Below are 25,442 nucleotides of genomic sequence, written 5' to 3'. Positions count from 1 at the left end.
TAAACTGAGTATCACCTTTAGGGTCCATGTCCAAGCAGTCAGCTTTGCTGCGGTTGTTGGCAGTCATGTAATGGTAGCAGATGGTGACATTAAAGGTATGACAGCGAGTGATGTTGTAACCCAGCGATTCCCAGTCCACGGCGATCAGACGAGACCTGGTCTCAGCGATCTTTAGCCTCTTAGGAGTCCGCATAGGTTCTACAGAGGGACAGAAAGTAAAGCAAAAATGATAAGAAGTTAATCAAAATATCATTAATTTTCTCTGTAACCAAAGATATTACTGCCATACGCACATGAATATGCCAATAGGGGAGAACAATCATCATCCTTTGATCACTTACAGTAAGATGTGAAAATAAAAGTTGCCAAAGAAAACACAAAGCAAGAGCGCTGTGTCAACATTTCCACAAGATGAAACAAGAGGATTTTATGAATAGCTGTGCCTGCTCCTCGCAGCCATTCAACCATGTCTCAAATGCAATAACTTCTACAAGGCACAATCTTTGGTTTCCATCCTTTATGTGTATTCTGAATCGTTACTGTCAATATAATCTACCTTCCCTCCTGCCTGCCCAGGGCTTTAATTACCTTTAATGGCTCATTTAACTGGATCAATAACCTCCTGAAGACCCCACCCACCTCCACGCAGACACGGATTCACACTCACGAGCAAGACTGCAAGCTTGTCAGCATGTGCTTCACCTGCTGGAAGCGCTCCTCCAGCTGCCATTGCTACCAATCTACCTGAAGGAGCTGCCATTTTCTGTAGGAGAGCTATAATCTCTTAGCAGCTGCAAATTGTTAAAGATGAGTTTTATGTCTCTAAGTAAGAAAACTACCTCTCTAACTAGAGCAGATATCACTCAGTCAAGAAGCCCTTTATTACTCTTGAAGAAACACCACCTGATCTACACACTGCAGTTCCAGAGCACCACAGCATGTGTACAACTGCATCAAGGTGTCTAGCTGCAGTCGCATAGCTAGCAGCTATATGTTACATATTTTTGGCTAGAAGTTGTGGTGAAAGTAGTATTCAGACCCCAAATACCCCGTGAAATGCAATGTGTTAAATGTTAGTAAAGTTAAAGTCCATGAACATTATTAGTATAATGTAGTTAAACTGTCGGAAACTAAAGCTGTTGGATAAATGCAGTACAATACTCCCTCCGAGATCAAGAGGAAGAGAAGTATAAAGTGACATGAAACTGAAGGTGAGAATACCTCAAAAGCGTACTTGATTACTTGAGTGAATGTTACAAGACAAAATAAGATTAAGTAAAGAGCTTTTCTCTAATTAACACTAGATGATTTTGTATTTTTGACAGCTGGAAGCACAACAGGTTGTCAGCCAATACCAAATGTGCCTTGATTAACTCTGATACTGATCTTGCAGATTGGCTCTGGACATCCCCCAACTGCAGCAATCAACTACTGGCAAACCGGTGCACATTTAATTAAAAGTTCTGTTTATTGTTCCTGGACATAAATCGACAGATCTTCATTCACAGTCATTTTATCACATCCTGACTTTACATCCTCTTCTATTTCTGTCTGGTTGTAACGCACCTGCTTCATTACGTAATTCAAGGATTTTTTTTTGGAATAAAAACAGCTCACCTTAAATAGAGACACAAGTCTGTCCCCAACCCCTCCTCGTCTCACTCTCTGTTTTTTCTCTGGGTCTTCCTCTCTCAGAGGAGACAACACAAGGACACAAACTTGTCGCTTCTTCTGACAACCCATTATCTGCCTGTCACTCACATACGCGGCGCACACACACACAAACACACACACACACAGAAACTCACAGGCATGAACACTCTTACACTCTGTTATTAACTGAATATAAAGCGCACACACACACACACACACAACTACAGGTTGTGACAGAATCAAGATTAAATCTGGGTATAGACCACGTACAGGCGTGTGTGTTTATGTGTGTGTGTGCTCATCTCAGTAAAACTTCTCATAATAAGAAAGCATTGTCAAGGACAAACACACACACAAACACACACAGACACACACACACTGCGGTACGTTAAGTTATTTAGACTAATAAAGATACACATAGAAATACATGTGAAGAAGAAAATTTGTGAAGACAACTTGTATGTGTGTATGTGTGTATGTGTGTGTGTGTGTGTGTGTGTGTTAACAGCTGCGAGATCAGAGCACTTTAGCTTTGCTTCAACCTGTTATTGGATGGTTGACATTTAAATAGGGAAAAGGAGACTTATTGCTGTCACTCCCTCACTTGTCCTGGTCTCTTCCTCTCTGTCTCTCTTCCATTTAAATCAATACTTGTGATCCTCACCATAAACCTGGCTATTAGGATCCACCCACACAAACACACACACACACACACACACATACACACTTAGGGCAGCGTAATAAATTGTATTGATTTCAGGGTCTCTTGATGCTAACATTGCTTCACAGTGAGAAGGTCTTCAACATGGAATTAAAACAAAATATATGACTCCACCCCCCCCCCCACACACACACAGCATTCTAACCTTCCTCTACTGACCCATAATGCATTGCTGCTTATCTCTGAGAAAGAGCGAGAGCAAGGCAGGAGGGGAAACAATGAGAGAATATGGACAAATAGAACAAAGACGGGCAGACAGAAAGAGACAAATTGACAGAAAGAAAATGGAAGAAAAAGAAAGAAAGAAAGAAAGAAGGGCAAACAGAGTAGCATATAAAATTAAGCAATGTGAGGAAAAATGAAACAGGGGCTGGAGGGGGTGAAGGCCTGATAAAGGAAGCAGAGAGAGAAATGGAAGAGAAAGATGAGAGAGGGAACGAGAGAGGCCAAGAGGAGGAACGGGGAGAGACGATAACTAGTTTGGAATGTGGCCAGAGTCAAGCGGGATCAGGTCCAACGGTAAACCACAGAGACTGCCTTGTCCCTTTCCCCTCCTCTGGTAGACAGACAAACGGCTGGATTCATGTTGGAATTAAAAGGCTTTGTTCTCCACAGATGGAGCTTTGAAAACAACAACAATACCAATAAACGCCAACAACAAGAGCAAGGACGACAAGCTTCATATCAGCTGAATCCAGAGGTTGGAATTAAAGAAGAGGAAACAAAAGGAAATGAAACTAAATGAATTAGAACTATGCTAAGGGCAAAAAAACCCTGTCCCCAACATGAAGCCAAGAAATACACAGTAAAAAGACCTTCAAGCTGGAGAAAGAAGCTTAAAGAAAAGCAGAGAAGGAAAGAAGTGAGGAAAGTGGAGAAGATAGGAGGTATGGGGGGGACAGGAAAGGTTGACAAGAGATGCAGCTAAGTCCAAGTTAATCTGTTCAATTAATTCCTGGTAATCCTTCCACTGTCATGAGGAAGACAAATGAAACTCCGGTTATTCATTCAGTTATTCTCTCAGTCCCTATGGGCCAGGGTGTGAGCACATGGAAGATGCAAATTTGCGCTACAACGTTCATTCAATTTGCACTTGCAAGCTATGCGAAATTTGATTCTGATTTGCCTGTGCAGAAATTAATTATGAAATCATCAGCAATCGGGAAAGCAGGTTGGAAAGCGGTGTAGGTGTTGCTAAAGTGACAGGGATTCGTCAGAAGCTGACAAGGTCAGAAAAAGAAACAGATGAAGTATAAATAACACTAAAAAAAACTTTACAGTGAAAAATAAACACAATTCAAGAGGATTGCAAGTTATTTTAAATCTCAGTTATCTTCTCTTTTCCTGTAATGTGACCTCTGCTCCATATCAGTTAATGAAATAACGTGCAGTAAATATGGTCCCCACACCACACAGTCCCATAGTGAGTGGGACTGATATGTTCAGAAAATAAACTCTGTACAGGTCAGTTTATTTGGTGGCCTTTTATTTTTAAATTAATGGACTATTTTTCCTTCTGAGTAGCAGTCACATTTCCCCCCCCAACTTCCAGCTCACCTGCACACTTTATTTTTTAGATTTACACACAATAAAGTTTAAGGTTTTTCTTCCCCACGTTTACAAATCAAATGGAGACAAAACTGACCCTCACAAGTTGATAAAATCCCTCAGAGTTGGCCATAAGCTGCCACATGCACACACACACACACAACCAGAACGTCTGACTCTCAAACACACACAGTGGAGAGTGTTGTGTGTGTGAATCGCTTGGCTGCTATTTCAGGGGTCTGACCCTTAAAGCGGCGCACTGCTGACGGTGTGCGTGTGTGTGTTTTCACATATATAAAGAAGTACATGTGATATATTGTGTGTGATTCCTTCAACATCTGTGCTTGTGTGTCTGAAAATGTGTGTTTTGTGATTCCATTCTTCCATTAATCCAAGTGATGCTGAGTTTGTGCAACATCCGAGGAATTCTGTGGCTCTCTGAACTGTGTGTGTCTGAGTCTGTACATTTCCCTCGATCTCGATACCTCTTAGTGTGTCTCTCTTCTGTGTGTGCCTGTTAGTGTGTGTGTGTGTGTGAGAGAGAGAGTGTCTAACCTGCCATGACCAAGAGGTTTTCGGCAGAAAATTCAGGATTTGGATTAAAAGCTACTTCATCGCCTTCTTCTGTCACACGCTCACACATGCACACACGACACACAGCCTCACTAACCCTTCACTTCAAGTTGATTATTTTTCACCCTTCAGACAAGAGCAATAAATCACAGAAGAAGAAAAATGGAGAAGGGTGGGAGAAAGAAGCATAGACAGAGAAGAGGACAGAAGAGAGAGGAAGACAAGATTACATCCTTCCTGTTATCGTATCAATTGCTCTGCGGTGTGTGTGTGGTTTCTGCTCAGTATCTTATTAACTTTATTGGTTTTTAATTAAACAGTGTTTTGTGTGGTGACATCCTTGGGTTTATGCCTGGTGTTTGCGCACACATTTCCTTGCGCGAGTGTGTGTGTGCATGTTTTCACTGCATTGCGTTGAGTTAAATATTCAGTAAACTACAGGTGGTGGGATCAGACAAACCTAACCAAACAGAAAAGGCAAAGGAATCATTACCATTTAAATAACATTTCTACCACATGTGTGTGTTGGTGTTTGTCCGTCTCTCTTCTCTCACTGTCAACAAACACACACAAGTCCATCTGTGTGTGTGCTATTGTATGAAGTAGGGTGTGTGTGAGAGTCATGAATCACCTCATTCACACTGAAAACAAAGGGAGACTAAAATAATAATTAAGACAAAAGAATATAACTGCTTAGTTTCATTACGTAGAGAAGTTTGTGCACGTCACAGTTTAAGTGTTAAGCATTTGGATTTTATGTACTTTAATTTATGCAGATTAGTTCATGTTAAACTTTCTGTTTTAGAAGGATAGTTTGACATTTGGGGAAATGTGCTTCTTCACTTTCTTGCTGATGGTTATCTGAGATATCTGAGATATGAAGCCACAGGCAACAGCTGGTTAGCTTAAATATAACACAGCTTGCCTGGCTCTGTTCAAAGCTAACAAAATCCACCTACCATTACGTCTAAACCTCATATATCCCGTTTTATTAAATTGTATAAAAAAATGTCAAATTGTGGTTTCAAAGGAGGTTAGTGAGGTAATTTTGGTGTAGAGGCTGCACTTGGCCTCCTCCTGCAGCATCGTGTGACGCACGCTGGCCCAAAGAGTCTTTTTTCCATACACAATCGCTTTAAAGAAGCAGCTGTAAAACAGTTAATACAGTTTTCAAAGCTCCACAAACCCCCTGAAGCTATTCTTCTTATTATCAGAAGGCTGCATCATTAAATTATGTTAAACCACAGTCTGGGTGAAAATTTGATTCTGATTAGCTTGAAAACATACACTTGAAAATATAAATTAATGGTCTTAAATGGTCTCCTTATCGGGAACGAAAGGATGACGTGGAGCCCAGAACTGCAGTGCCACTGCAGAGTCATCCCTGACTTATCCAATTCAAGTGTGCAGGGAGCCAACAGGAAGTCAGCTGACTCGGGCAGCAGACATGTTGGATGTGCATGATTGTAACCGGCTCAGCTGGTGGCGCACTCTGATGCACATGCTCCATGGGCCCAAAAAGAGTAGAGCTTGAGGAGGTCCACAGTGGCTCCGTTGACTTATGTTTTAATAGCGGCGAATGGGGCACCGTCTTCGAACGCTATATCCAGTGATAAATCCCAGCCAAGAACCCGGAAAATTCTCTGAATTCATAACCATATTTCCCTGATTTGGTCTGATATCAACACATCATGTGGATCACAGCAGGTTAATGCAGTTAACCCAAATGTGTCCCTGTGTGAATGAGAAGAAGGAGATTTATTTCTTCTTCCTGTCAAACAGGAAACTGTTCAACACACGAGTTGCCCGAACAACTCTATGACTTCCTCTCTGTTAATAAACACGCACAGGCAGGGACACACACACACACACATACAGATTCATTCACACACACACACACACACACACACACACACACACACACACACACACACACACACACACACACAGGTTGAAAGACATCAGTCAGGCCCCGTGGTTATGAGTTTTCATTTCTCTTTCATTTTCATTCTCCAGTTTCATCATTCTCTCGCCTCTTGTGCTCTCTCTCTTTCTCTCAGTCTCACTCTCTCTCTCTCACTCTCTCTCTCTTTCTCTCTCTTTCTCTCTCTCTCTCTCTCCCTCCCCATGCTTCTAGTCTCTCCGCTCTTTCTTTTCCAGCCTTATTGTTTTTCATCATCTCTCCATCTCTCCTGTATTCTGTTTCTCATTCAGACTCGCTGCCTTTCTTTCTCTCTCCTTCTCTCTCATATCAACCCACTCGCTCACTCAGTCTCCCTCCCTCAGGCTAGCTGTGTTTATATTTCAGTCGTTTATTTCTACAAATGTCAGACAGTGTTTCTGCCCTCCGTCTATTGATCCACAGAGAGAGGAAGAAATGGGGAGAGAGAGGCAGCGGGGAGGGTGGGAGGTGGGGCAGCAACAAGGAATGGAGTAGAAGGAGAGATATATAGGGATAGGAGTGGGAGAAATGAGAGAAAGAAGGAGAAAAGAGAGGGAATGAAAAAGCAGGGTAAAAAGCGAGAAAGGTGGAGGGAGCCTCCAGTATTTTAATCACTCTTTCTCTCAGATCACTGAGCAACCACGGACTGACTCAGACTCTCCCCTCCTTTCTTCTCCAATCCTATCCCTCCTGACGCCTCTCGTCTCTTCTCGTCTCCCTGCCAGCTCACAGTACAAATATCACTCCACCAGCTAAAATATAGATACCCAGACAAAAAGGACAACCGCAGACGGACAGATCGATAGACAATCATACGGGCAGAAAAAGCTGTGTGCACAACCACACTCAACTGAAGTCAAGTTACCTACCTTTTCCCTGCAGAATGCAATTGATTTTATTACAGGTGGACATACAGTACGTGTTCATGGGCCACCTCCACTGAACTCATTGTAATGTGTGAGGAAACACTGTGGAAAACTTTTTGTGAACATTATTCAGCTTATTTTTGCAGCTACTGATTGATGTTCTCCTTCAAATGGATTAGTTTAGCCTTGATGGTGTCTTAACAGTCCTACCTGCACATTTGGTCCGGGTAATGAGCGGCGGTCCAGGTTTGCCCGTCCCTCCCTCTCCCGGTCTGGTCAGCAACACTCTGATCTCGTACTCTGTGTCCGGGTCAAGATGCCATAACTTATAGTTGGGAGAGTTCACAGCGTGAGTCTCCGTCCAGCTGCCAGATGTCATACGATACTCAACCTGACATGAAAAATAAAAAGGTTACAGTTGATACATTTATTATTCAATATCAACATGGATTTGTGCTAAACATCAAATGTCAAATTCTGAATTTAAAATATTGTTAGCTTTCAGATACTATTCATCCAGTCAGAAATACTCACGTATCTTAAAGTAAAAGTTCGACATTTAGTTAGAAAAAGTTCAGACTATTTTTTTCCCCACTGAGCTGTTGCCAGCATGTCACAGGTCACTTGTTCAATCTGTATATGCATTACGTTTAGACAGAGACGGGCTGTCGAGTGCTTATTCTAGCTTAATATGTAGTGCAGAAATACAAGGCTGGTATCTAACTTCTCATCTGACTCTCAGTCAGAAAGCCAACAAGCATTTCAAAAGACACTTTGTAAAAAGCTGAACTGTTGCTTTGACACGTGACAGTTAGAAACAAGTCAATTTTCTTGCTTTCCTAAGAAAGTACAAATAGCAGTTGTTATGGTCATTTATTGCCACAATGAACGTACCTCTTTCAGTATAATGGGTCCATCTCCAAATATGGAGTTAGCATTCAGCTGGATCAGCAGATACGTAGGACCGACGCCTAACAGCTGGGGTGGGGCGATGGGGTGAGGGGGCTCTGCGGAGAGAAAACAATCAATAAGATCATAAAGGAAGGTTCCAAAGTGGCTGACTAGATGGATGAAATGCACTAAAACAAGGTCTCAGCGGATCAGAAGAGGGTAGTGGCACCTGAAATACTGCCAGCATCTATGAGGTGGTGTGATGTTTGTGAGCGTTAATGAATATTTTAAACAAACCACCAGTAAATAAAAAAAAAAACAAAATGATAAATACACTTGTGGAACAGATTATTGGGGACACCCTAACAAGTATCACCTGCACTGGCTTGGTGAACTAATAAGTTAAACATTTGTGGCCATCTTGTCACTATATACTCTACAGCTGATGTTGGTTTACAGTTTTGTTTCAGTCCTACATTCCTGTCCAAACTTTCCAGCAACTTGATACTACATTTTATTTATAGAGTGCTATTCTAGATACTCAAAGACACTTCACGTAACACGCTTTATATACAGTTACTTTCATCTAACAGCTAGTAGCCATGTTGTTTCACGCGCTGACACTCCTTTGCAGTGTTGTCGGAGTTATAATGAACTTAATATTAATGCAAACAAGCCTCCGCAGCTGCTTCACATCAAAAACCCTTCGCCGTCAAAACAAGAAACTGGTGGGCTTTCGATGGGAAGCAGCTTCAGGAAACGTCTACTACAGTGGCCGACAGTTTGAGCCCTTTTCAGAAGTGGGATATTTTATTGTCGGCTTTGTCTACCTGTTAAAGTAATGGCTAGTGTGAGATTAGGTGTCTGTCATCTAAATGTTGTTTTTGATAAAAGAGCCACAATGCTGGTGAGATATTTTGCATATGCAGCGAGAGGTGCCAACGCTGAAGTACTGCACTGGCTTTAAAAAGTGATAATATGAAGGAAGAAGAGTGTCTTAAAAATTGTTTTTTCATTATGATAAACCCTCAAATACATTTTCTCATCAGCATCATCATTAAATGTTAATAGACAGTGAGTAGTTCTGCTGAGTTCTGCTTTGTGGTTCTTTAATGTTCTTTCTTTACTGGGGCACAGTCATGCTGGAATAGAAAAGGGCCTTCAACAAACTGTTGCCACAAAGTTGGAAGCATAGCATTGTCCAAAATGTCTTGGTATGCTGAAGCATTAAGATTCCCCTTCACTGGAAGCAAAGGGCCGTGCCCAACTCCTGAAAACGGCCCCATACTACTCCTGCGTTCAATAATAAACAGGTGTGCCCCAATACTTCTGCATATATAATGTAGGTATACTGTATACATCTAGCTTTGGACATTTTCTCTGGACTTTTTTCCTCCCAGGATGACTGAGCAGTGCCATTTTTATTTTAAGCATGATTCGACTGCCTATACTGTAGTTTTCATTTGACATATGTCTCGAAACTCGTCCATGTGCTACGCCCCTTGATGCTCAGTGCGTGTACTTGTATGTAAATGTGATGGATGTGCGATGGCTCATCCAGAGCTAACTGTCACACATCTGTGATTGACAACATACACACACACACACACACACAACCTTAAACACGCTGCATCAAAGATTTATCTAGTTGACACGTATATACACATGGAACACATGAATTAATCACACACAAACACAAACACACACACACAGGCAGTGTTCTATGTCACATCCAGTAAATCATCCAGATTGTATCTCTCAGACACATTCTCAAAACACACCACCAGGCAATATTGCTATCACTATGAAGTTTGAGTTAAGATAGAAAAGAAAAGATGTGATTTCTCTTCCAAAATCTCGCTTCAATCACATCATAATAAAGTAAATTTATTATCTAAATGATGTGTGTGTTACTATGCAAGTTGTTCTTTTAATAGTCATAGTTTGCATTGCTGTCACCTCTTTTTCTCTTTGTGTGTGTGCGTGTGTGTGTGTGTGCGTGCGTGTGCGTGTGTGTGTGTGAATGCGGCTGTCAGAGAGGTGCAGGCTGGGAAGTGTCTTTTTAGAATCAGATGAAACACTGTAGTTTGACAGCAGATGCGTGTGCAAATGCGTACACACACACACACACACACACACACACACACACACGCATACACACACACAGACAGGGCTGAATCCAGATAATGAATGTTGAAGTGACTTCAGAAAACCAACAACGTCAACAACATGTCAACTCCATAAACAGTAAACAACTTGATGATTAATAAACAAACAAATAAAGAAAAACGAAGCAAAAACTCACAAAGATTTGTGTATTCCAGAGTACAAAACAGTAGATTTGTGTGCTCGCAGCCTGTGTGTTACATAAAAACCTATTGAATTTCTAAAAGATAAATAATAGACGTTAAAATGAAACAGTCAGGAATGTAAGTGGGTCATTATGTGACTCCAGAGAAAATAAGAGCTGAAAAGAGATTTTTTTCCCTTTTTCTGTTCCATCACTTGTCATTTGTACAGTTGACCTAAAAGAATAAATATAACAAATCATCAATGGCGTTGTTTTGCAATGGGTTTGCTGTCTACATCTTTTATATTATTAATCACACGTGTGAACCCTCTCATCATTTCTCATTTTTTTGGGTCAAATGTAAATGATAATAACACAATAAATCAACACTGGGAAAACTTCAAATGTGTGTGTTGTTTCTGACCTGACCCATCTGCATGCCTCATTTGTTTTTACTGTCACTCAATTGCTTTACTGATATTAGAATTTAAAAAAAACAAACAAACAAACAAAAAAAGCTCCCGAGGCTTTTGTGGAGGATTTGGTAGATTTTCTGATGTAAGATTTATGATGTAGTAAAGAAACATCTCAACAGAGAGAGAGACACACCAACACAGAGAGAGAGACAGACAAGCACAGAGAGAGAGAGACAGATCAACAGAGAGAGAGACAGACAAGCACAGAGAGAGAGAGACAGATCAACAGAGAGAGAGACAGACAAGCACAGAGAGAGAGAGACAGATCAACAGAGAGAGAGACAGACAAGCACAGAGAGAGAGAGACAGATCAACAGAGAGAGAGACAGACCAACACAGAGAGAGAGAGACAGATCAACAGAGAGAGAGACAGACCAACACAGAGAGAGAGACACATTGTTGGTGACTGTTGCCCATTAGGCATGTTCTTCTTGGTGGTCCATCGTCAGCAATCTTGTCAATAAAGTTTAGTATTCACAAACTGCTGCTGACATCACCACGGAGCTCACTGGAGGACATGTGACCTCCACAACAAGAGAGGAGTGTGTGTGTGTGTGTGTGTGTGTGTGTGTGTGTGTTTCAGCCATATCGACAGCCAACAGTGGTAGTAGGTTTTCTATAGTACCGTAAGACCCGGAGCCTCACCTGTCACTATTACTTAGAGTGAGTGAGACTATGTGTGTGTGTGTGTGCGTGCATGTGTGCGCGTATGTTTGCATGTGTATGTGAGTGATGGGTTAAAGGGGAGAAAGGGACATTTTAGAAGTGGACCATTACAGGTTTAAGACAGTTGTATAAATTGAAGTCGGTTGTTTGTCTTGCTGAGCCTGTTGTGTGTGCACTTGTGTGCATGTGTGTGTGACAATAATATTGCGGGAGCTTTTTAGGCCACGGATTGTGTGTAATGCAGGCTGGCATGGTGTGTGTGCGTGTGTGTGCGTGAGTGTGATACGAGCTGGCGTGATGATGCGCTCTGTCACTGTAGGAACCAGAGGGCAAGGCTTTATTAGAGCTCAGTGCTGACCAAAACATGTGTGACACACAAACACAGGCACACATAAATACACACTCGTAGACAAACACACAGTCAGATTCTCTCATTCCTCTTTGTCTCACATAAACACAACACAACAATTACACACTTTTTAGTTAAAACATGCATCCAACATCCAACCAAAAAACATTTTCACTCCAGAACGTCTTGTCAGTTTTGTAAACTTGTTCACTTACTGTTTGATCAAATTATTCTTAATGTGAAAAAGAATATTTTTAATAAAAACTGTTATTACTGTTACTGTTATTTATATGAGTTTCTCGTATAGCTGCTTTGATTTAAACAGTATTCTATATTTGAGAAGTTTTGCTTATATTGTTTGATAAAACAAGTTATTTGTAGAAAAACACGTTTAAAACATAAAAAGGTAACATACTGACAGAAGTGACTAAATCACTTTAGCTCCAATACAGAAACATGGGAGTCATATTGGCAACTGTTACTGGAAAATTTCCTGACTTTTACACTCACTCAGTCATCCACCAAGGAAACATTCACATTATAAACTCAAATGTGAGAGCTGTGAGTGTGTTTCTGTTTGTACATTCGGAGCTAACATAAGTAGTTAATTGACTAGCAAATCAGGAGAAAAACAATCTGCGACTATTTTGATAATCTGTCTAAAACAAATGCCAAAAATTTAGCGGTTCCAGCATCTCAAGCTTCTTTCATTAAATTTCCGTAACCTGAATGTGTTTCCATTTTACACAAAACGAGCAATTAGACGACGCTCTAAATGACTGGGATGAGACTAAATGTTTTGTTTTATATATAATAACTTAATCAACAGTTTAATTTAAAAAAAAGCCACGTCTGTTTTCATATTTGGGCTCAAGAAAGAGAGCAAAAACACTTGGGTATAAGAATATTGTCGTGCTCCCATGATGCACCTCTGCCTCCACAAAATGTGCTTCATTTCTCTGATCTTGACAGCTCCAGCACACATAGAGGGGGGAAATAATGGCACTTCTCTGTCATCTTCATGTTGTAAATATCAACAGTCCAGGCCTGCGCCGCTGCAATCTCACATCACCCAGCGGACAACTTTTTTTAGGGCTTTGAAAATGAAACCTGGGTTAGTGTCCTTCTGCCAAAACATTTTTAATACATAAAAACCATGTTGCAGCACTCCCATTTCTTTTTTTTTCTCCATCAGGTTCATACGAGATATGTGATTCCTTCACTAATCATCCCTCATCTTCCCTGTGCTCTCTTCAATTTCATAATAAATAGATATTAAAAAGTAAAATATTCAGAGTAGAGCTATTAATAATGCAGCTAAACTCTGTCCATATTCATGGTTGTCAATGTCCTGCAGGAACTTGAAAACTCCAACATGCATACTTTTCAAGAAGTGAAATAAACATATTCCCTGTTCCTTTGATTTCTCTCTTGCTCTCATCTCCTGTCTGATATTTCTAATAAATAAACATGAGGCTCCTCTCCTTCCACATTCATGCATGCAGCCCTCATTCTTTTATTGCGATATCTTTCTAACAACCAGACTCTGGATCAATATTCATAATCACCAATATCCCTCAGAGCTCCAAAAGCATCTTTCCACAGATTGTGAAAGTGGCTGCTTTTCAAGCCGACGGCTGGCTATGAAACACGCGCCGCTCGACTTGAACCTGAATCTATTTTCATATATGTAGATTGGTCCTATTCATGTTTAGACACATATCTCCCACTGTGTAGATTCCTCATCTCTTTCCTCTTTGCCTTCTCACACTCAAAAAAGATGTTCTTGATAAATAAACATTAGCCACTTACATATTCTTACTAAATCAGCAACTTCCTCAGAAAAAGCTCAAAAACTACTATGCTCACTTGACCAAAGAAAAGCACAACACTTTTCATTCCTTCATAATCTTTTCAAGTTAGACCCCAGAAACTGGACAGAACCAGCTGATATTCGATATTCATTGTGCTCACGTCTGCTTTGATTTCTCATTTCTTTCTCCTCCGCTCTCTCTTATGCAGAATAATAAACATGATTCTGCTCAGCTGTTTACATATTCAGACATATTCCTGATTCTGATATGGATATTCTTGAGATAATGAGCAGACTATTTACATTTAACTTGCCTTCACCGCCTTCACTTCTCTCTTTGCTCACCCTCCTCTGTCTTCCCCCTTTCTGTCAGTCTTGTAGCATTCTTCCTGAACCTATTTTGCCTTTACCCTCACCCTGCCCTCCCCCCATCCTCCCTCTCTCTCCCTCACTCTCTCTCAGGGAGATGAATTGAATATGTAAGCTGCTGGATGTGAATGAATAAAGCATCCCGTCTCAAACACACATTGGTGACACCTTATTAACCACATGTCAGCTGCACATGACAGCTGGAGCACACACACACACACACACACACACGTTCATGGAGTACACGTGTGCACAGACACCAATGCAACTGGTTCACGTCCACGCAATCACACACACACACACGCACGCAAACACAAGACTTGCATACACACATCTGCATACACACACACACACAAACTCTCCTCATTACTGTGCTAGCGACTCTCATTTTAGTCAGTATATGTGAAATTGGCTGGACAGACATTTGACATTTCAAAAGTTAAACACAATAAAAAGTTATTCAGAACACAAACTATGTTGCTGGGTCAGGACAATGGGTCAGCAACAGGATCGTGGAAGAATTCACACCAACTTTGTGACCGATCATCTGCTGAACCCCTCTGCATAACATTATTCAACCGTCAAGGTGTTTTTTCACCTGAAACAGAGTGGCTTAAACAGCACGTTTGTCTTCTCTAACTCTGAGTTGCAAAAATTAACACGACCTCCTCAACACTAGTGACCTAGTGTTTGCCTCAGATGAGCTGTTTGAGTAGCGCTACTAGAAGCTGGTCCCAGGTGCTATCAAAATAAGTCAACATTAGTGGCTCTGTCTCACTCTTTATTGGATTTGACAGAGTTAACATTTACCTAACTCATTATCAGGGCTTATATTCACCAAACACGTTGGTTAATCCTAGTCTTAAAAGCCTTTTCTCTTGCAATGTTCAAGTGAAACACACAGTTTCAAAATATGAATGGTTGGGGGAGTAAACATATGTCCATCTTTTTACATTCATAATTTACTCTTGTTGAAGGTTTTAATGCATTCACAGTAGTGAAGGCTAGCCAGTTAGCTTAGTGAGGCTAATAACGGAGTCTTACAGCAAATAAATACACTTAACACTGACTGACTTTCAAGAATTTCCCTCCAGGGATTAATAAAGGAATTCTGATTCTGATTCTGATTCTGATAGACAGTGCAACACTGACATCATCCCACCAGGATTGTACAGTTATGGGGGAAACATGTTTCTTTATTTACATAACTCATCAACTAATTTTTAGTATCATCAACTAACTCAGGGTGCTAACTTTAGCTCAATCCGATAGTTAGCTGACTAGCTGTCAGTTCAGCAGGCAAATCTGACAGTTGACCATCCGCTGTCAGATATCATAGACCAAAAGTCTCATAAATGACTAAATATGTTGAGTGTCACCATTATACAGGTACCTGTATTATGTGTAGTTCCAGAACAGAAAGCTCAAAAGGCAACAGTAATTAAAGGAAGATTTAAGTTGGCTTCTGAAGTTTTGAACTGCCTTTGTTACTCTTCCTTTGTTACTCTACACAGTGTGTGTATATTTTATTTTTTAGCATTAATACAATATAGCTTACTTATATCTGTGTGCGCATATTTTGTTTTTATTGTATATTCTTTTGTATTTAATACATTATAGTTTATATGCTATTTCTTGTTCATTGCTGTACTTACTCTGTCCTAAGATGCTGCAAGACTTGAATTTCCCCTCTGGGGATCAATAAAGGATCATCTTATCTTATCTTGTTTTGCGCTAAAAGCTATCTATTAAAATAGAAAAAATATTCCTAAAGTTATGTCAAATACTAAACCAGAACACAAGTATTACATAGCCGCAAAACAATCAAATAACTTGGAAAATATTTTAAAATTCCTCACCTCTGACGATAAGGCCAGCAAAATTAGACACCCCGGAGCCTCGCTCTGATTGGGTGACGCAGCGGTACAGATCTTGATCCTGGTTTGTGACTTCTTTTAGGTGGAAGGAGGCGGCAAACCGTCTGTGGTTGATGTTTTTGGTCAGAGCCACAGGAATATCTTCTCCATTTCTCCTCTGAATCACAGTCAAACACACAAAAGAGAGATCAGGTGCTGCAGACTGCTTGAGGGTTAACTGCCTTGCTCAAGGTCACATGGAAGCACTGGACACACACACACACACCACTTCTGTACCCCACTGACAGCAGGTTTGAAGGTCATGACTACAATAGAGCCATAATGAAATCAGCAGCTATTAAACTCTTAATCATGTTAGCTGGTAGGATGTATGGCCTGGAGTGTGTGTGTGTGTGTGTGTGTGTGTGTGTGTGTGTGTGTGTGTGAGTGTGTGTGTGTGTGATGACACTTCATTAGTGGACGTACCAGCCCTGAGGGTTTCAAACTGAGTACAATGTTTCATCTCTTCGTGTTTGCCTTTTTTTACACTATCATACTCAGGGACATGCAAATATCTGTGTTTATTTATTATTAACATTAACATGAATGTTTTTACTAATGTTTCATTTGCCCAGATTTTCTGTACTCAGTATTGTTAAAGTGATTCAATTTGTTTTCATGATGACTTTTTTTTTTTTTTATTAACTGAAAGCAGTTCTAACAAAAACTGCTCACAGTGTATTTCATGGATAATCTAGAGACCAGTTATTCACTCTGTCTGGAATGAAGACATGCTGTTGAATTGTGTAAAGGTCCTTTTTCAGAGCAAACACACATTAAATTCCATTCAACTCCATTTTTTTTGTGAGGAGGCAGAAATCTTACAAATAAAAGGTTTCAAAACCTTGGCAAATCAAACGAGGTTTGCGCCTTGATACCACAGGGTGTGATTAAGAAAATACATGACCCTCTGAACAAAGACGCACTGCACTTACGGTACATTACACTGTACAGTTCGTGTAGCTGCAGTTACTACAAACACAGTTCATATTTAATTGCGTGTCTACATGAATGCGTATAGCTGTACCTGTAGCCAGAGCTTATTGTTGGACGTGTCTCGTCCTGTAGCGATACACTGAAATGTGGCGTTTTGTCCGGCGTTCACCTCCACGTCCCCAAGGCGCAAGAAATGCGGGGATTTATCTGCGCCAAACAAAGAAATGAAGGAAATCAGACTCAGTCGTATTTTAATCGTATTTCAAAATGCTTTTGCTTTGAGCTTATTCATCTGTTTTGAGGTGACAGAGCCACAGGGAGTTATGAATATAAACAGGTCAGGTTATACGTTTCAGGACACTTTCTAACCCAAAGGAATATGTTCATTATTACTGCCGTTAGATTCCACAGGAGTCACATGAAACCAAAACACGGTGCTGCACTGCCAGCGGGAGGCAACATCAGTGTCACATCCAGTATATATAATTCCCATAGCTCCCAATTCTTAACTACCACGCTGAAATATGAAATAAGCCTTTCAGACCTTGTAGACTGAGCTCAGCTATGACATTTTTATTCTGGGAAGGTGACTGCAATCATAGAGAGCAGCTACTATGTTGAATGAAAACACACACACACACACACGTGCGTGGACATTCACACACACACAAACTTGTGTGTGTCCAGAAATGCAGCTGTGAGAATGAATGCTTCCACTGTGGAGACTAAGTACTAATTCCTTTTAAAATGCTTGCTCCTTCCTATTAGTGAGTCCTGCTCCGCTGCCTTTAAAAGACTGAGGCTCTTTTTATAATTTCCTCAGATTCCAGGTCACTTCACTGACAAAATTTATGTCCAGGAATTTCTGTCGGAGGCATACGATTTGACGACGGAGACAGGGACAATAGGGACGAAGGGACCTCACAAACTGTACAAGAAGACGGTACAAGACGGTTTATTTTTATGACTTGTAATCGATAGAATCTATTAAGAAACAAAATTGTCCTGCAGCTCCTAGACAGATGATCAAACGGAGTTGTAATTGCTTCCTCTCCAGCACAGGGACCCTCCAGGAGTCCGCCGATGGCTCTCGATCAACAAACCCCTCCATTAACAGTAATAGTTTGTCGTCACAACCCTTTTTTTTTTTTTGGCCTCGAGAAGGAAACACTTGACGAAGGAGAGAAGAAGACTTGAGACGTAGGGAGAATATCAAATGGATCGCAGTCCTCATCTCTTTCCTGTCGCCATGAGACAAGACAGCCACTGTTCGCCATGTGTGTGTGTGTGTGTGTGTGTGCGCGGCTGTGTGTGCATAAAGAGACAGACAGAGAGAAAGTGCTGAGTGGTCAGAATTGTCTCTCTCTCTCTATGACGGCCCTCACACTGTCTCAATTCCCGCTTCACTCTCTCCCTGTTCCCTCTTCCTTTCTGTTTCTCCTTCTCACCATCTCTCCCTCCGTTTTTCTCTCATTTTTTCCTACATCTTTCTCCTCTCGCTGCATCCCTCCTCTCCTGTGTCACCTTCCCACTTATCTGCCCATTCAGCTGCAAAGGAAACCATCCCAGGTACGGTCTAATTAGTGGCCAAAGCCATCAGCGTCTCTTCAGCGAGCTACGACTAATTGCTGGCATGCTAATGACTCACCGCATGGGTAGCTGAGCACCTGAATGTCATCAATGGCGATGAAGCCGGCTTTGCTGTCCGAAACCTCTGCTTCGAAAATGACCTGAGAAAAGAAAGAGATTTTGCTGTTAATGTCTTCATTATTATCATTATTAAATAGCACTTTTTAAAAAATAAATAAATAAATAATAATCCTTCATTTAAACAGGCAGTCTCAAGATGTTTGTTTACACCTTTGGTATAAAACATTCAAAAGAACCAAAAGCATGAAAATCTATATTTTTTTAAATTACGTTTTTCATCTGTTTGTTGCCTTATTTTAGTGTTTTTTAAAAATCAGATTTACTGGACAAAAACAGTCTCAGTAATATATGGCTGAGAGATCATGTGTGGTGGTGTCCACATCTGCAAAGACTCTCATTTCTGCCTGTATTTTCTTATTTCTGATCTGAGAATGAGACTCAACAACTATAATTCTCCAGAATCACCTAATGTTGTGTTTACAAACATACTGCATGGTATGTCTTTAAACACAGAAGAGATAGTTAAAGTAGTCTATAGAACCGCCCAAGAATACAACACAAAATGCAACAACAGCAAAAACATGAACACTGCCATTCTTAAGAGAAAACCAAAACTTGCACAGCCCACAAGTGCTCATCTTGAACATCACAAACCTTCTATGGCACCAAATCATTAACCCTCTTTAGTGTTGTTACGTTGTCAGAAACTGCGTCTCTGAGTCGTGTTTCAGATGCGCTATGAGTGAACTGCACGCTACAAAGTAAGACTAACACCATGTATATTTGCCATCAAAGAGATGGATCCAATCTAAGTTGTCAGGGGAAAGACAGAAAGTCAGTGGCAGCTGCCATTGATGTGCATTAAACTGGATAAACACAAAGCTGCCATCCTGACTGATGCTGGATTTATACATTCTAGCCAACAAGCCAGGAAGGATAAATGAGATACTTCCTGTTGGATCAGAGTAATCTCCTTTGGTTCACATAAAATGTCTGCCACAGAAATGATAATAAGTAATGAAACTAAAATGTGGTAAGATAGAGAATGAGAGAGAATCTATTTGTTTTTCTTTCCCTTGCCATCCCTCCCTGTTTTCATTTCATTTTCCTCTTCACTTCTTTTGCCACATCTGCTTTATAGGCTGCTGAGAAGTTCATTTAAACAGTAAAATTCACAAATTTATGACATCTTTTAGCCACGTTAGCAATGCTGACTGTGAGCGTCAGCTGTACTTGCTTTTTAGCACATGCTCAATGTTGGATGCTAACCTACTAAGCTAAGATGGTGAAGCTTTGACATTTGAACAAGGCTATGCAGGCTATGACTTCATTTGTTTGTATAGTAAAACACAACAAACACAGAAGGAAAAAAAAAAGCAAAAAAATAATGTTGAATGTGTCGGTCAAATTGAAGGCCTTGGCTGTGATTTTATACCACACTGTGGTTGCTGTTTCTACTGCTAACTCACTTCTCTATTTTCTCTGTTTCACATTGTTAATGCATTCAACAGGTGCTTATGTTTACTGCTCTCCTCATCCTCATCTTCTTCTTCCCAGTCTCCTCCTCGGCCATACGTTAGCCCATCATCTCCCTCCCTTCATCTTTATTTCTTCCATCATCATCCCTCTTCCTCACCATTCCTCCCCCCCGATCCCTCTCTCTTTCTGCTTGCAGTCTCTGTTTTCTAACAGTGTTTACTCAGAGAGGCGCTCTGTAATGAACAGAGGAGAGGAGGGAGGTTGTGGAGGTTGCTATCAGAAAGGCAGACAGAGGTAGAAAGAGAGCGAGGGGTGGGTGGGTAGGTGGGTGGGTTGGGAGGGGGTGAGCGGTTGTTGTCATTCATCACCTGTAGGAGGAAATCTGCCGTGAACTGTTTACCCATAGCTTATCATCCCCTGCTTGTCACACTCTCCCCCTCTATGTCTCCCTCCACTCCCAATCTGTCTTGTCTCTCGCTCCTATCATCTTTCACTCGTAGCTCACTGCGGAGCACAGCAGAAAGTCATCAGCTGACTTTTAATACCTTCATCTCAGTCCGTCTGAAGACCTGCCTGTCTGTCTGCTGGCTCCCCCAGTCTGCAGATAGTTGAATGTTAATTATAACCACATTTGATTTGGTAGCCATAACTTGACCTAATGACTTCTTATTCATTTGTGAGCAAATTTATGTAATCTTCCTGAAAAGTCCTGTTTTTGTAGAAAATATTACTTTGAAGTAGTCCTTTATTATTAAAAACTATTCATTATTAAAAACAATATTATAATTGGAGCTGTCTTAACTCATGCAGAGACCAAGCCTGTTCAATAAACATTACTGATATTAATGTTTTCATGGTGCGTGGCTCATGGCTGTCATTTATATACCTGGATGTCATTTTATACAGCTAAATCGTAAATAGAATACTATGTGATATAACAATGTATAAGAGGAGCAACAGCGCAACACAGTTTATGACCAGGTTACGAATGCTTTGGAATAAATGACAGCATTAGGGCAGAGAAAATGTCTTATTATTTTTAATATTCAGGGACTTTAATCTTTAAATCGTTATAACATAAACTTGAAAGTCACAAGTAAGCTGTGATTCACTGGTGTCATGACTCAAGTCTGACTTTTGTACGTAGTCTCAAGATTATTTCCACGTTAATGATCATGTATTTCAGAAAGTTAACTTTAAATTATTTCCAGCATGGCTGGGGTCACTGCAGCCTGAATCCAAGTCGTTGCTCATTTTGTTTTCTTTGTAGAGTTTAATTATCAACTATGAGACTGTTTGCACTACCTGATTCATGGATCCAATGTGACCCAAAGTGAAACCATCGCTGACCGGCTGTACCACCAGAGTGAGGCAAGATTACTGATAGCTTTTACAAGTTCTCACATGGGCAAAGCTACCCTGAAACGCTGAGGGCTGAGGACTGACACATAATCACTCCGGAGCAGGGTTGGACGACAGCGTACATCCTCTTATCAGCCCATCGTATATATCACTTTGATGTACGCACATATGGCCACTGAATCAAGAATGTTCAAGTCGCCAGGCAGGGAGAGTTTGAATCCTCTCAGTCGTGAGAAATGTCATCTGCTTATTCTTAACACATTGTAATTTGACTTCGTCATCGTTTTGCGAGAAAGCTGCACTTTGAAGCTTAAGGTAATAAATGTTAATCTGGCAAGGAAAAAAACAGCAGGGGGATCTCTAACAGCTGAGGAAAACAATATTGCCGGGGCCACACACCCTGAACTTCATAAGACAATAAGGTGAAGAGCTACATTGAATGATAATTTTGATTATCAATCTGTAAAACTTCAACGGCAGTTTAGCATAGAGCTGAAGAGAATTTTTTAAATGCCCATCCAACACTGCAAAACCCAAAATATTACTTTTGCTACCAGAAAACACTAGAAAAACACAAATTCTTCACATTTTAGATGACAAAACAAGGATTTTTAGAGATATTTCTACTTATGACAAGAACAAATAAACAAAGACTACAACTGTAAGGTCCAACTACATATTGCTATGTGGGCGTATGTGTGTGTGCCTGTCGTGTGCTCATCAATACTTGACTACAGGGGTGTGCATGTGCCAGCCTTCCCCTGGTGAACCCAGCTTCATTACAGCTCAAGCTAAAGTGCTAACACAGAAACATGTTTGAACATGAAAAAAATAGCTTCATAACCTCAAATCCAATAACCTGTTTCATAGCCTGAAAAACCGACATAAGCCTCAGCAAACCAGGATGATTATGTTCAATTAAAACATGTTGACACACGAATTTCATGCTGGTGATCTCCTCACAGAGTCACTGTGGGCCATTTGGGCTCCAGATGGGCCATTTGGAGGATGCTTTCACACTTCGCCTTACAGTAATATTACAGGGTCCCCAGGCTGTGTGTTAGCACGATCAGTGTGTGTGTATATGTATGCCTGCTAGGACATTCAGAGACAAGCAATCCAACAACATGCACACGTCTGTCAGTACCAGCCAACAGACACACAAGAGCACACTGACTGAAGAAAGAAAAAGAAACATACGCACACACGTGAACAGCAGAATGAACCCACCTGTGCGGTCCTGCAATCCTTTCTACCTCTACGGTGACAGTGTCAGAGAGGGGCTCATTAAAAATACAACAAGATGTAAGATACAACAACATCAGTGTCGATCATGGTGACACACCCCCATGCATGCAAACACACACAAAGACACACACACACCTCTAATTTTTTCACTCTCTTTCTAGCCTGATCTTCACCTCCTGAGCCTCAGTCAACACAAATAAATCAGCCGATAGCCTCACAGCATGTGTATGCGCTTGTATTTCTGTGTGTGTGGTGTTTGAGTATTCACATGAACACAAGGGGGAATACAGGAATCACGCATTAACACGGGTTTTGTATTTAATAGAGTTACCTGATATTCATTGGGCCAAAAAGTGGAGACGGCGAGTTCGGCTTTCAGCCAGTCTTTACCTGAAAGACAACATTACGATCAACACAAGCAAATAAAATCATGAAAGGAGATTTTGAGAGATGCTCCGAGTCAGTCTTTACCAGTGTAGGATGTGACATTCCAAATAGGGTTGGCCAGTGGACCTTTGTTCACCTAAAAATAATTCAACGCAGAACAGGTCAGTCACACAAAAAAGAACCTCAAAACTTATAGCCGCGTTACATAATGCACTCAGGTAGGCTTCCTTTCCACTACACTGGGATGTATATATTACAAAATAATAATAATAATAATGATAATAATGGCATAGATTATAAAACACTGTAGGTCATGTTTTTGTACTCATCCCTGTCAACAAGGTCATCACTCCACCACCGCCTCGGGGACGGCAGGGAAGATTTTTACAGTAATGTGGGCTTGACTTTGAGTCATCAGACTGAAGGGCAGTATTCCAACTCCTACTGCTCCCCTGCTGCTCAGAACCAGGAAATGACAGGGCCAGTAAAATGGCAATCTTCTGTTAAAGTGTTTTCTAAAAACTTCCACAAATTGTAAGAAAGCTGAGGATGAGAAGACAGGAGTGTTGTGGAAACAGCCAGCGACAGGGAGGAGGGAATGGAGTTTTTTCGATCGACTTGCATTTATGTGTCTCTTTTCTGGTCTGCTGACTGCCTTACAACACACGCCACATTCACCCACACATATGCTCTCATGGAAAGGCCATCAAGAGAAATTTGGGGTTCGGTATCTTTGACGTGCAGTTGGAGTTGGGGATTGAGCACCGACCTTCTGATGAGTGCCCGACTTGCTCTACCTCCTGAGTTCATCCCGTAACAGAATCCTACATTAATAATTTAAATGCAAAGATTGATTTTAAAACTCTTTTTCATCTCAAATGCAATTGTTGCAGCTGATTTGGGCAACTTCACACAAACTCGGCATCACACGCCAGCTGCATCGCTTGCATGAAATCAAAACTCTGCCTGACAGTGTAAACTGTAGAAGCCAATGAAGAAACAGAAGCTGTTTTGTTTGTTTACAGTTTCAATATTAATGTCTCAAAAAGGTAAGGACTGAAAGTTTACTGGGAAGGAAAAACCATTTGACAATCAGCCTCATACAGATAATCGTGCTTTTTCTCATTACCTTCACCAGGACGTTGAGAGTGCCGGGGCTGGAGCCGTCGGGGCTGGTGAGGAGATAGTTGAAGTCGATACAGTGCGTGTCATTCTCCTTCATGACTGGCAGCTGAAACCTGGCCTTCTCCCCAATGTCATACTGAGAGACGTCCACGTACATGTAGGAACCTGGACGCAAGAGACAAGGACGGGGGTCACCAAACACAAAGCAAATTCACAAGTATTTCCAGGTGGATCAGGTCCAAGGTGAATCAGCTCGTTTCTGTTTGCAGCTGTTTGTGCCTGTGCGCTGCATACCTGCTAAAATTTCGCTGCTTGAACAGACTAGCGATGGTGCCCTCTGAGGGGGTAGTTAGTGTGCAGACACAATGAGTGGTATGACCGGACTTGCCAAGCAGCAGGATGTATGCCCACTGCCTGGGCTACATGCACCTACATGAGTAAACCAACTGAGACAGAAAGCTACAGCAGCAGTTCTGTGAGGTGGAAAATTACAGTGTTTTTTCCACCCATTTCCACTGTTTTTCTATTTTTGATAATCTAACTTCCATATTGAATTACATTGAATTATTCTCCTCTCCTTGCAGGTTGTTTAATCCCACTTGTCAGGTGAGTAGCTTATCTAATTCAAACCCTCTGGCATCTATTACATACTGCATATTCTGGTTTTGTTGTCTTAATTAGTTAATATTTAGTGTTTTGTTTTACAGGTTGTATCTTGTGATGCTTGTCACTTTAAATGCCACTGTTCATCCTCTGGTGAGCGTGGGACAAGTAAAAATTCTTGAATCTCTACATGATCCCTTACAATTTTCTTTTCATCCCTGATAACTGGTAATATTACATCTCTCTCTCTCTCTCTCTGTGTGTGTGTGTGTGTGTGTGTGTGTGTGTGTTCACTCCAGTGTAGACCAGGGCATATTGCAGTAAGCCAACCAGGAAACCAGCACATTCTCCTGTGATAACACTGTGAGTCCGGAGAATTATTTATTAAACTCCAACATGTGAATTTGGCTTTTTTCCCTCTTTGACACTTTCAAGCAGTGAGTTTTCTGTCATGGGAACAAAACCCTAAGAACAAGCTTTGTTCTTTCCCTTTATGTTGCATGTTTTTTACTCACTTCTGTTTCTCCCTCCTCTCCTTCCTTTTGGGCTTACAGCAAAAAAATAAAAAAAATCAGTCAT

General features: G+C 41.0%; 1 protein-coding gene across 14 annotated transcripts in view; it reads right to left on the bottom strand.

Annotated features, from left to right (window-relative positions):
- The window catches only part of ptprk (protein tyrosine phosphatase receptor type K), a 103,490-nt gene that overhangs the window by 31,088 nt on the left and 46,960 nt on the right, over positions 1-25,442 (bottom strand). For all 14 annotated transcript variants that reach the window (XM_046373844.1, XM_046373850.1, XM_046373853.1 and 11 more), the window contains 9 exons: positions 24,265-24,425; positions 23,220-23,271; positions 23,080-23,138; positions 18,658-18,739; positions 17,101-17,216; positions 16,017-16,191; positions 8,198-8,310; positions 7,514-7,694; positions 16-198 (listed from right to left, as the gene is read on the bottom strand). In XM_046373844.1, coding sequence (XP_046229800.1) covers positions 16-198; positions 7,514-7,694; positions 8,198-8,310; positions 16,017-16,191; positions 17,101-17,216; positions 18,658-18,739; positions 23,080-23,138; positions 23,220-23,271; positions 24,265-24,425 — 1,122 coding nt within the window. The remainder of the gene's footprint in view (positions 1-15; positions 199-7,513; positions 7,695-8,197; positions 8,311-16,016; positions 16,192-17,100; positions 17,217-18,657; positions 18,740-23,079; positions 23,139-23,219; positions 23,272-24,264; positions 24,426-25,442) is intronic.

This window comes from Scatophagus argus, chromosome 19 (assembly GCF_020382885.2).
Source record: "Scatophagus argus isolate fScaArg1 chromosome 19, fScaArg1.pri, whole genome shotgun sequence".
Classification (NCBI taxonomy): domain Eukaryota; kingdom Metazoa; phylum Chordata; class Actinopteri; family Scatophagidae; genus Scatophagus; species Scatophagus argus.
Note: the sequence above shows the minus strand (reverse complement) of the source record. Positions and strands in the feature narration are given on the sequence as shown.